The sequence below is a fragment of the Paramormyrops kingsleyae genome, chromosome 5 (genome assembly GCF_048594095.1).
Source record: "Paramormyrops kingsleyae isolate MSU_618 chromosome 5, PKINGS_0.4, whole genome shotgun sequence".
Classification (NCBI taxonomy): domain Eukaryota; kingdom Metazoa; phylum Chordata; class Actinopteri; order Osteoglossiformes; family Mormyridae; genus Paramormyrops; species Paramormyrops kingsleyae.
In genome coordinates, this window is record NC_132801.1 from 29,418,399 (window position 1) to 29,431,436 (window position 13,038).

At 41.6% G+C, this 13,038-nt stretch overlaps 1 protein-coding gene across 1 annotated transcript; it reads right to left on the reverse strand.

Moving 5' to 3' along the window:
• Window positions 1-388: 388 nt before the first annotated feature.
• Window positions 389-7,230, reverse strand: LOC111837004 (galanin receptor 2b-like). The gene is made up of 3 exons (XM_023798732.2): window positions 7,090-7,230; window positions 3,333-3,712; window positions 389-1,705 (listed from the first exon to the last, which is right to left on the reverse strand). The coding sequence occupies exons 1-3, from the start codon at window positions 7,108-7,110 to the stop codon at window positions 931-933; spliced, it is 1,176 nt and encodes a 391-aa protein (XP_023654500.1). The 5' UTR covers window positions 7,111-7,230; the 3' UTR covers window positions 389-930.
• Window positions 7,231-13,038: the final 5,808 nt, after the last annotated feature.

Below are 13,038 nucleotides of genomic sequence, written 5' to 3' on the forward strand. Positions count from 1 at the left end.
ATTAGCAACATTTTTACAGAATTAAGCAAGTGTCCCTAGACTTTCTGTGAGCACTGTATACATTACTGCTCTCATACTTCTTGTTTATTGTGTATTTCTAAGTATGTACATGTGTGTCTCTATATTCATGGTCCTTGTCTATGCATACTGTTCTGTTGGCTAGGGAGGGGGGGGCTGCTATATGACATGCAGTGACAATGAAGACTCGTGTCTTATTTGTGATGACAGTGTGTCATGCTGGTTCACTGTAAGCCCTGCCTCATGCCCGAGCTCATCATAACATGTACTGCTACGTGATTATGGTTAAATGATGGAAAAATTGCAAAAAATTAGTGCCAGAAATGATTTTAATTAATATTTAAATGTTATTTTGCGGCAGGCAGAAGAAAAGGGCTTTGTTATTAAAAAAAAAAACAACATTACTGCACTGCAATAGACAGACGCTTGACTCACAGGTGATGGGGAAATAACAACTAGTTTGAACATTTCATTTAAATAATAAGAGTTGTTTTTTTCATGTGATGGCCAGATTTTCTTGGACAGATTGATCAGAAGACGGCGAGATCTCCGATTCTGTTCCAATTTGTCATTGAATCCAGTTTTATTGGTGAAACATATATAAGCATAAGTACCAAAACAATTTAGAATGTATCATAGTGGTCATTGTAACTAGTAGAATTTTCAATTAATGTAACATTTTCAGGAATGCCATTGCAGAGAAATTTCATTTAAAGATAAAAATACGGTTATTGTTGGCATGCCAAAGTTGTTCAGTTTAATAAGCTATTCATTATACAGAAGTTGCATAATATGTGAAAAATGGAACAAACCTGGTGGAAATATTGTCACACTAGACCATCACAAACTACTGTCACATGTTCTGCCACTTTCAGTTCGGCATGTTCCTTTGTGCCGCAGTGGCCTCATATCTTATTTGAGTTTTTCTGATGGCGTCCTCTGGAACGGCAAAGTGACAGTCAGCGGAGCTACCTGGGGAGCGACGGGAGAATCGGCCACCTCGTGGCCGTTGGGCTGAGCGTTCTCCTCATTCATCTGAGAAACCTCCGTCGACGCAGCCTCGAACCCGGGAGCCATGTTGACCACATGCATGACGTGCACCCTGTTCCTGCCTTTCTTACTGAGGATGCAGCTAAACACTTTCTTGAACCCCTTGCGGAAATGCTTGGACACCAGGGCGTAGACGATGGGGTTGAGGCAGGAGTTGGCGTAGGCCATGCAGTGGGAGAGTAGTCTGAAGGCGTAGGTGGTCTGGTTGAAGGGGAAGTCACCATAGAGGTAGCACAAGATGACGACGTGGTAGGGGAGCCAGCAGATGCAGAAGAGCACGGTGACAATGATGATCATCTTAGTCACCTTGCGCTTCGCTCTCTTGGAATCAGACATGCCATCGAGAGGGTCCACGGCAGTCCAGAGGTACTTTATAGTTCTGGTATATGAGAGGCTGACGATGAGTACGGGGATGACGTAACCGAAAACAAAGGTGCATGTGTCCAGGACCTTCCGGTTGGACTCCGCCCAACTGGGAACGCACACGTTGCCGTTGGCGAAGTCAATGAGCCCATAGTAGCTGAGGTACGGCCCGGCAAAGACCAGCGAGAGGCCCCAGATCACCGCCATGGCGGCTACAGCGTTCACCGGTGTCCTCAGCTCCCTGGAGCGCAGGGGATAGCGGATTGCTAGATACCTGTGCAGCACAGAGAAACGGCCTTACAGTTATTACAGCACTGGGCTAACATCAGCAGCATGGACCTAAACATGCAGGCATTGTATCAACAGTACAGATTTTATTCAGTATTATTGGTGTCAAGTAATTAGCAAATGCTTTTATCCAAAGTGACATACGAATGAAAGAGCAGGAACAGGCAGTCTTTTGAGGAATTGGGGTTAAGGGTCAGACTCAAGGGTCCAATGGTGAAATCACTCTGCTAATCATGGGATTTGAATTTGAATTGGATTTGATGAGGTGGGGATTCTGATGAAGGCCAGACCTTAAGATATATGTATACACACACACACACACACACACACACACACACACAATGTTGCCATACCTATCTCAATAGCCATCTCTCCATTCATTTCTATGGGAAAAACCCTAACCCCAATCACGACACCCTTAACCCCTACTCATCCCTAACCTTAACCATAAGTAACCAAACAAAATACAGGACTTTTGACATTTTTAGTTTTTTGATTGTATTTGCAGAGTTTTGTAAAATTTGTGTCATCTAAATGGGGACCTGAAAAATGTCCACAAAAGTAAGGAAGTTTCACGTTTTAACACACTGTGTGATCAATGCAGATGTGATCTATGCAACCTCCCGCACACACACACACACACACACACACACAGACAGACACACACACACACACACACACACACACACACGCACTGTATATTTTGACTGTAAACTTCCACCAATTCATTCCTCCATTCCACTGGTTATCTATTGTAGGGTTGCAGTGATTGTTTGTAAACATTTTTTAGCCATGATGAATTCTTAATAGCAGCACAGCAGAGCTACAAAAACGAAGGTAGTGTAATTTATATCCTGTCAGAACGCCCATCGGGATAAAGGACGGCCCTATAGATGAGTCATGAATAAAAGATGTTCCTGGAGGGCGTTCCTCACTCAAACTGTATAATCCTGCAGCCCGACTGCTGCACCTGCATCTCTCCCCATCATCCCTACATTTTTTCCCAGCCCCCCCTAAGGACTAAGGCGTCCAAGCTTTCCCTGTTGGCGTTTTAATTCACCGCTTCTCTGAGGGACACGCTTAGATGTTAATAATACATTTCTGAATTCTAAGAAGCTGATAGCACTTTGGCCCTAATGACTGGAGCTTGAGGAGAATGTTCTGGTAATGGGAGGAGACGTCTGCGCCGATGAAAGCCAGCCTGGCCTGGCCGTTCCATGGAGTCGCACATTTGCAGTTGTTGGGTAACGGCCCCAGCAGGCTACCTCACAACTGAGTATTATATAAGTAATATTACTCACACTTGTTATTGGGCCTTAATTGAAAGCTCAGCTTTGCTATTTATACTTAGTGGATTCCTCAGCAGCTGTAGGTATTTAATGTACCATATTTAATGTATACCACTTTAATGTATACCACTTTAAACAAAAGCCTAAATAAATAAAAAGCTAAATAAACAAATGTAAAAGAAGCTTTTTTGTGTGATTTGTAAATATTTATGTATCTGGGGCAAACGTACTATGCTTTTGTAGAATATCGAATGTAACTTCGTATTTGTTTGAATTTATTTGTAGGCTTTGAAAGACGAACCGTATATCGCGTTTGGTTAATACCTGTCAACAGAGACGGTGGCAAGGGTGAAGCTGCTGGCATACATGGTGAGGTTGATGAAGAAATGCACAGCCTTGCACATGAAGGAGCCGAAGACCCAGCCCTCCAGTGAGTAGATGGTGGCCTGGAAGGGCACGCAGAAGATGATGAAGAAGAAGTCGGCCACGCTGAGGTTGAGGATGAATAGATTGGTGGTGTTGTGTCCCATCTGCCCGTTCCTGAGGAGGACGGCCAGGACCAGGATGTTCCCGACGGTGCCGAGCAGGAAGATGAGGGAGAAGACCACCGAGACGATCAGCGCTGCTGGGTTGCGCTGGTAGCTGTCCGACATGTTCCAGTGTCCTCCCAGCTTGCTGATGTCTTCCTGGTCAGCCATTGTTGGCTGGTGAAGCAGGAAAAACACATTACTCTCTGTCTCCTGTCCAGACATCCTATAGCAAGGATAAGTAAAAGCATTATGGACTATTATAGTTTAAGAATACATGCAGGAGGATAACACAGCCTGGGGGCGGGTCTATGCTAATTCCATCCAAGATGTGATGTCATCCAAACCTTCCTGCGGGTTTATTAGCGATGTGGCTACACCAGTCTGAGATGGAGATGCCATAATCCCACATTGCAGTTTCTGCATTGATGCTCAATTTTAATGTATAAATCTAATACCGTTTAACAGGAGCAGCGTTGTTATTTGACAATTCTGATGAATGCTAAACCGTAACAGATTGAAAATCCATTTACTTTTTAGGTATAACAAGTGATTCCTTAATGAACCAACAAACCATACGAAAAAGTATTTTAAAGGACAAACAGGGACAGATGCACAATTACATATTACATAGCTATTAAATATAGTGGGAAAAGTATATCTCTCAGGAAAGTACATCGTATTAGGTAATTTTATGACCAAATGTTATGCAAAACTTCTGGTAAGAGAATATAGACCTATAAACAGAAAGCAATTACACAGGTAGTCAGTCCAATGGTGATTTTATTTTGAAAGCTCTGCAGTTTTCTGTGTTTAAAACAAAAAGTCCTGGCTTTGTAGAGGACAAATATACATCATCCTCCATCGGCAGTCTCTAAGCCTGTCAAATCCCCGTGAGAATGTAATTTTGAGGATATAACTGTGCTCCTTGTCTCTCCTCATATTTCCCACGATATTAAGCGATGTGATTATCTTTTATGAGAAACCAAAAACATTTTTTTTTGCTCAAAGCACCTCATAAACCTTAAGAAATATGCAGGCAGAGAGTCACTGTGCAATAAAAATCATTATCGTAACACTCCCATGCTTGAACAAACATAAATAAAGCCAGCAGAGAATGACTGAAGGATGAAGGGCAATGCCATTATCTATATTTTCAACAGTCGATTTTCATCAATGGCAAGGCTGTGTCAGGCTGTGTTGCATTTAGCCTTGAGATTATTAAGGAGATTTTTTTTTCTGATTAACTAGTTAGTTTGTTTTTTGATATGAAGCAGGTGCATTTATGTCCAATACAAGAAATTATGTTTGAGTAACCTACCGTTAATATTTTCACAAAAACTGAAAAAGCGATATTTCACCGTCACAATCAACTGCTATAGTGTAAATCAGAAAAAGGATTTGATCTACATTCCATCTAAAAATACAAACCATGAGTTCATATTTTGTTTTGTAAAGGGGCACCCTCTTTAAAAAGCATAGAATGTAAATTTAATTTAACATCTGAGCTAAAGTCTGACATACTGCCTGATTTCTAACAAGACACTGTCAGCCTAAATAAATCACTAGCAAATTCTGACGGTTAGTGGCAGATAGTGGACATATCAGGAGTTTATTAAACACTATAAATATATAAATGGTCAAGTACTATTGCACTATTGCATTACTAAAGTCAGACATGATGATGTTTATATCACCATCATCATCAACCCAGGAATTCGATAACAGTGTAGACGTTGGTTTCAGTTTTTTGCAGTAATTTTTTTCCCCAATCCCAGTCAGCAGGATCATATCATCACACTGTTCAATGTTCAATGCACTGGCTCGGGGGGCGGGGGGGGGGGTTTGCTCTGGAAACACCTCTAATTTGTCTTTAGGCAGGAATAGTGTCTGTTCCAGACAATGGATAGACTCACAAACAAAGAAATGTTCAGCTATACAACTTCTAACCTTGCAAACTGCATGGATTCCGATATTCATGCCACCTGCATGTCATATAAGTATTCAGTACTTTGATTGACCATATTTGATTTGTAAAGGGATGTCAGTGTTTTGACTTTGATTATCTTTAGACTTTACTTATGAAATTGTATCATGTGGTTATGCATGCAAATGGCTTTATATTTTTCAGAATAATATGAGTAATACTTACTTTGCGTGGCATTTTTGTAATCATTTTTACTGCAAAACAAATATAATAATCATTTTTATTGACCATCAGTGTGGCTTCATGAACAGATGCCAGTTAAAACTGCTTAATGATATACAAGACAATCCAGATGTTACTTAACAAAACACACACATCCAGCAACGAAATAAATACAAAATAATTGTACGGCAATAAAAAGTCTCATTTGTTTTCTGTATAAATGCACATTTTCTGCTTGTGTGCTGATGCTCTGTGGCTCTGGAGGCACCTGCCACATGTACTTACAGCTGCATCCCCGCACACCCTTCACACCTGGAGATAGCAGAGTGCAGCACAGCATCCCCACTGGCAGAATGCTGAGCAAATCAGTCACCACCTGCAACAGGGGTCCTGGCACTTCTGACACACCTCATTTATAAGGAGTATTGGAAACTGGGATTAATCGCTTCATTAGAGCCACCTCACTTATCAGATAGACCCCCAGGGGGAACGGAAGCAGCTTCCCGTTATTGGCGAGAAGGATTTCCATAGCCCTTATGCCAAAAGCACTGGCTCAGCGATCACAGTCATGTTGACACTGCAGCGTCAGTGTCGTGCAGTGAATGTCTTTCTGACATTTACATGAGACTCTTTAAGCATCCTAGCAGCTTTCATTCACATGCTGTAAATACGTTCCTGGTTTCAGGTTCCCTGTCTTTTTAGTTCTGTGCTTAAGTTCTGGTTAGACAATGTAAGAAACAAGCAAACGGCAAAGGCAGCAATCGGAACCGTGCAGCAGGCAGACAGTCATCTCTGGCATATCGTACTATAATCTGCAGCTGCAGAGTCCTTGGGATTAAGGCTGGGTATCTTCTGCCTTTAAGGTGTTCAATTTTAAAAGCATAAATCATTAAACATGGAAGTGTTTGAAGTCCAATTTTGTCATGTCGTATTTTTTGGCATATTCATTACGGATTGCAGCTGATCTTGTAGTAAAGCATTTGCCAGGAAAAGTGCCTTCTGTGCGCATCAGAAATAGGTACATTTCACCGATAGGATTTTGACTGTAATCTCAGGTCAGTGACAGAACTGAAATACCAAACTGCAAATTGATGTGAATAGTTCTGGGAAAGGACATGGCACTCAGAAGTGGAAACACAATCACAAGGTACAATTACCAAAAATACACATTGGCATTTTTTTCAGTCAGCTCCCTACTTTAAAAACCATGCAACAAATTCAATTTGTTACTCTTATTGAGTCCAATAAATTCAGATTTCATTATTCATTGACCCTTTTTATGGGAATTCCTTGAACCCAAGAAAAAGAGTTAAATTGGCATCAGATAATACAATATAGAAAAAGTAGACAGAGATTAACTGATTTTGTAACCTGATTTTTTTTCTTGTGAATGTCAGGGACTCACCAAATTGGCAGACACTTTCATTCAGTCCATGGTTCTGTTGCTCCTCTGCTTGACTGCTCTGTTTCTATCTTCCTTTTCACTTCCCAGGAAATATTTGGCGTGTAATCCTGTCCTCTACTTCCGAAGACACCGCTCCTTCCTCCCTCTCTCTCTCTCCCCCTCTCTCTCCACTACCTCTCTCTCTGCCTCTCTCCCCACTGCCTCTCTCTCTCCCTCTCTCACACGTACACGTGAAGGATCCACCTCTGGGTGTATTCCCCTTATTATCTGCAGTGGCAAACCCTGAAGTTGTAAAATCCAGCTCAGATTCCCCTACTGTAAGTGAAGAAATGAGGTATTGTGGGTAATTTATGCCGTTACCAAGACGATACTGTTACCAAGAGTGCAAATTGTACTGTAAGTGGAGATGGTGTATGTAGATAAGTGTTTGTAATTTAGATTTTATTTGTTAAACTCTCTCCGCTGTTGGGGATGCTGTTTTTTGTGGGTGAAGTTCATTTTACTACTTTTCACATGAAATGGTGCATAAGAAAAAATTGTCTGCTGCTACTTATTTCAGAGATAAGTAGATGGTAACTAAATATAAAATATACATTAAGATTGTAAATCAGGACTTTATTTGGGGGGGAAAAAATCAAATGAATGAGCATCAAATAGACCTGGACAGGATGGCAGAACATCACAGGGCACGAACACACACACACACACGCTCGCACACACACACACACACGTGCGCACACACACACACACACACGTACACAAGCGCACACACACTATGGGCAATTCAGAGACACCAATTCATCTAACTGGTCACTAGAAAGAAACCAGAGCACCCAGTGGAAACCCAAACAGATGGAAAGTATTTATTTTTGTTTATACCAGCCAGGTAGAGGGTGGGAGCGACTTTCTGATGCTAGACATGACCATTAACTTATCTGACAGTTTCTCATGAATCGTAGGATGACATCAAGTGACCTTCAAAAGGAACGGGGAACATTAAGTGCAGGTGTGACGTGCACTGCTAGGACAGTTTGTACCAGGCCTATAAAGCCAGGAAGAAGCCCTTCATTAATGAGAAGCAGAGAAGAACCAGGATGCAAAAATATATATTATTCATAGACACACTTAAATTGAGAGATGAGTCAAACAAAAAATTGTTCTGTGGTCTCTTCATTTTTTCCACACCTGTATTCTTACATCTGCATACTTTGGTACCATTTTACAATAAAGTTCTCTTTCCCACTAATAAATGGCAGTAACTCATTAGTAATAAATAAAAAACAGTTATAACTTTATAACTCTATAACTATAATTTTCTATTCATTTCTTACAAAGTGTTACAACCGAAGTACTAATCTGATTATAAAGCATTTATAAACAACTTCATAAGAGCAGTCATGTTGTAAAGTGGCAGCCACACATTGACACAGGGCTGGCCCTGGCTGTTCTGGTGCCCTATGAGAGATTCTGCTGATCACTCCTCCCCCCAGAGCAGCATAAAGCAAAGTCTTTCAGTTCATTTATATTAAAAACATTTCAGTATCACAGGGTACGTGGCTGCTAACTAGCTAACTGCCATCTGTTTCACAAAGGCAATGAAATATTAAAACTAGTGTAAATAGCTGTAAACTCATGGAGTACAACTTAGAGGTATCTCTTCTTTTTTCACTTGCTCTTTTGCACCCCCACTCCCCCCCAATCAAATGGTGCCCTGAAAGATTCTTATGTCGCCTTTAGGGCGGACCAGGCCTGCCTTTCTGCTCCTTTGCTGCACTATGCAAACAAAATTCAGAAAAATAATAAGACCCGTTTGTCTACCTCTGTCTGATTTGTGCATGAATAAAGCAGCTTCATTATGAGCATTTTCTACCTCCATTTCCAAAGTCATACTGAGGGTTATATAAAACGCCCCTCCTGAGTCCCTATTGTGGGCCAAGTGGCTGCATGCTGTGAAAACAGGAGAATGTAGTTTGAATCATTGAACACGAGAAATACAGCGGCAGAGGTCTGTCAGGAAAGGAACAGAATGTCAGACCTTGAATGATACAAAATCACTTTAAAAACACAAAGCTATAATGCAAAGGATGTTGCAGAAACGGTTATAAACCCACCAAAAGGAAGCGGAATCCCGCAGAAAGAGAGGAGAAGCGAGAGCTGCTCACCTGTGTCTGACTGCCTTGGCCTCATGAAGCACTGCTTCAGTCTCTTCAGTGCTTCACTGCTGCCTGTCTGACCCCATTTAAACTCTTTTTTTTTTTTTTTTTTTAAACTCTAATGAAGTGTCAGGCACAAAATGGGTCGGCTGGGTTTTGGTATCTGGGGCATTTGTAGGAACAAGGCTGGTGAATCTGCGGAGGTGCTAAAACATCGCAGTACGATACCCTCCCACCACAAAACACCTGGAGTCAGCTGCTGATTGCATGAACTGTTAATCTGATGTGTTACAAAGATACCAAGCGTTCGATCTTTCTGGTGGTTCTTTTGTTATTTTTATCTTGTATGCTTGTATGTATGTTTTTTTACCTTGTATGCTAGAATCTATGTTTTTTTTAATCTTGTATGCTTATTTGCTTGTCTTCTTATAGCATGAAGGTTCAACTCAAATGCAGTAGACATCTTTGCCCCCCCCCGAGTTTTTTTCTTAAGCACCCAAACCCAACTTCTTGCCATGATTCTGCCTCCTGCTGGTGCAAACGATTAATTTCGATAATCAACATTGACACTGAACTTTCTCTAACTGAAAACATTTTGACATTAAGTGAAGCACGTAGATGTGTAAGATATCAGACATTCAGTAAAGCAGTGTTTCTCAAACTTGTTCTCAGCCCCCCCCCCCCCCGACCTCAGAAAAAATGCACTGTGTGGCAGGGAGCTGGGAGGGAGCAAAAACATGGACCATCGGGAGATCCCCGAGGTTTGGGTTGAGAAAAACTGCAGTAAAGATTCCTTACAGAAGCTTAAGCTACTCATAGTTGTCCTTTGAAAAGTTTTCTGAAGGTATGCTTGTCATGCTGCATTATGCTGATGTTATATTTGATTACAGATAGCAGTCCCTTTGGTGCTTAATGCTTATAGTCCACCCAGCTGTTCATGGTGCTATAACAATTCTCAGCGTGAATTTATTCATGGATAAGTCATCAGGAGCTGAAACGTAGCTCTTTACCACAACCAGAACAATGACTTAAAGTATAAACATAGGAATAAAGGAAGGCAAATGGTCACAGATAAAGTGTGGTAATAAAATTATGAGAAAAGACTAATATAAATAGTGAAAACAAAACATTTTATGCTTTTTAAAGGAAAGGATGAGAAATTATTGTGGTGAAAGCGTCAAGCAGCACCTGAGCTCAGGGTAAAGTGAAGCATAAATGAAAGCAGAACAAATGAGGTAAACATTTGGGAGAGAAGACAGCCCTGACATTTAGGCTGCATGCGAGGACGTATCCCGGCATGGTTTTAGTGGTGAGAGGTCATTTCATCTTTTGCCAGATGAGGCAGAACAAGAGTAATAAGGCAAGTCATCATCCTGTATGGCTGGTTACAATGGACAGCCAGCCAAGGTCTCCAAGGAGACGTTATCAAAAGGGCCAATATCACTCATGCTATGTAGCTAAAAAGCTAAATAGCCACATCAACCACATGGTGATATTATACAATGCAATTTAACAGCAGTTATTCAGAATGCTGCAGAAGTGACAGGCAGTCAAAGAAAATGATGTTAAAATGATCTTCATGTTGGTATAAAACTGTCTAAATATATCTGTCTACATGTGTTAGCTTAGCCACTGAGAAATCCTCTGCTACACTCACCCCACTATACGCAATAACCATACAATACACCCATGTATTCGACGACTCGACCACTAGCACACCATGTTTGGCTAATCAATTCCTTGCTAAGTCACTTAATTGAGCTGGTGGTGAATGTTAACAGATACAAGGAGTGGATGAGGTGCCCCTGAGGAGAGGTTTGGGATCTGAAGCGGTGTTTATCTAGCCATCCAACTAGATATAAGTAACTTTTTAGAAAACAGAAGAAACTCTTCCTATTTTTTGTTATGTTACTGTTCATTTGCATATATTGTTATGTCATTAGTTTTTCAGAGCTGTTATACATGTACTATCTGGATAAACAGCTTTCAGCATTTCCTTCGACTACATAAGACTTTTGCATAGAACTGTAGTTTTCTACGAGTGGCAAAAGGACCCCTTAACATTGGACAGTTGGTAACACTTTACTTGATGGGGCAAAAATACCTAGTTATAACTCAATTACTACTTAAGCACAAATCATAAACAAATATACTTGCTATGACACAAAAAATGCATCATGATCAAATACGACATCAGTATTAACTTGTGTTATTCATGACTAGTTCCTTCAGTATTTATTTCAGTAGTTCAGTAAGATTAACAGAATAAACAGATATAGTAACAAATACAGTAACTGCTTGAGAAAACACACAATGTATTAATGATGACATGAGATAAGTATTTAACTAAAATTTTGTTTGTGGTTAACTAATGCATAAGTAGTAGTATACTACACTGCTCAAAACATTCAAGGAGCACTTTTCAATCAGGGTATAGCATCAAGTCATTTAAACTTCTGGGATATTGATCTGGTCAGTTAATTAGCAGAGGAGGCTGTTAATCAGTTTCAGCTGCTTTGGTGTTAATGAAATTAACAACAGGTGCACTAGAGGGGCAACAATGAGACGACCCCTAAAACAGGAATGGTTTAACAGATGAAGGCCACTGACATTTTCCCCTCCTCCTCTTTTCTGATTGTTTTCACTAGTTTTGCATTTGGCTACAGTCAGTGTCACTACTGGTAGCATGAGGTGATACCTGCACCCTACAGAGGTTGCACAGGTAGTCCAACTCCTCCAGGATGGCACATCAATACGTGTCATTGCCAGAAGGTTTGCTGTGTCTCCCAGCACAGTCTCTAGGGCATGGAGGAGATTCCAGGAGACAGGCAGTTACTCTAGGAGAGCTGGACTGAGCCGTAGAAGGTCCTTAATCCATCAGCAGGACTGTATCTGCTCTTTTGTGCAAGGAGGAACAGGATGAGCACTGCCAGAGCCCTACAAAATGACCTCCAGCAGGCCACTGGTGTGCATGTCTCTGAGCAAACAATCAGAAACAGACTTCATGATGGTGGCCTGAGGGCTTCATGCTCACTATCCAGCACCATGGAGCTCATTTGGCATTTGCCATAGAATACCAGAATTGTCCTGTGCTTTTCATAGATGAGAGCAGGTTCACCTTCACCCTGAGCACATGTCACAGACGTGAAGGGGTCTGTAGAAGCCCTGGAGAATGTTATGCTGCCTATAACATTGTTCAGCATGACCGGTCTGGTGGGGGGTCAGTGATGGTCAGGGGAGGCATATCCATGGAGGGACGCACAGACCTCTACAGGCTAGACAACAGCAACTTGACTGCCATTGGGTATCGGGATGAAATCCTTGGACCCATTGTCAGACCCTACGCTGGAGCAGTGGGTCCTGGGTTCCTCCTGGTGCAGGGCAATGCCCGGCCTCATGTGGCGAGAGTATGCAGGCAGATCCTGTAGGATGAAGGAACTGATACCATTGACTGGTCCCCATGCTTGCCTGATCTAAATCCAACAGAACACCTCTGGGACATTATGTTTTGGTCCATCTGACGCCGCCAGGTTGCACATAAGACTGTCCAGGAGCTCAGTGATGCCCTGGTTCAGATCTGGGAGGAGATCCCCCAGGACACCATCCGTCGTCTCATTAGGAGGATGCCCCGACATTGTCAGGCATGCATACAAGCACATGGGAGCCATACAAACTACTGAGTACGATTTTGAGCTGCTGCAATGAAATTTTGGCAAAATGGACTAGCGTGTCGCATCATATTTTCACTTTGATTTTCTGGGTGTCTTTGAATTCAGCCCTCTGTAGATTGATAATT

Bases quoted from the DNA above. Each gene is read 5' to 3' on its own strand.
- LOC111837004 (XM_023798732.2), bottom strand. From the start codon at position 7,110: ATGAAAGTGTCTGCCAATTTG. The intron at 3,713-7,089 runs GTGAGTCCCTGA...CTGCTTCACCAG, and splicing joins TGAAAGTGTCTGCCAATTTG to CCAACAATGGCTGACCAGGA. The intron at 1,706-3,332 runs GTATTAACCAAA...TGTGCTGCACAG, and splicing joins GCCACCGTCTCTGTTGACAG to GTATCTAGCAATCCGCTATC.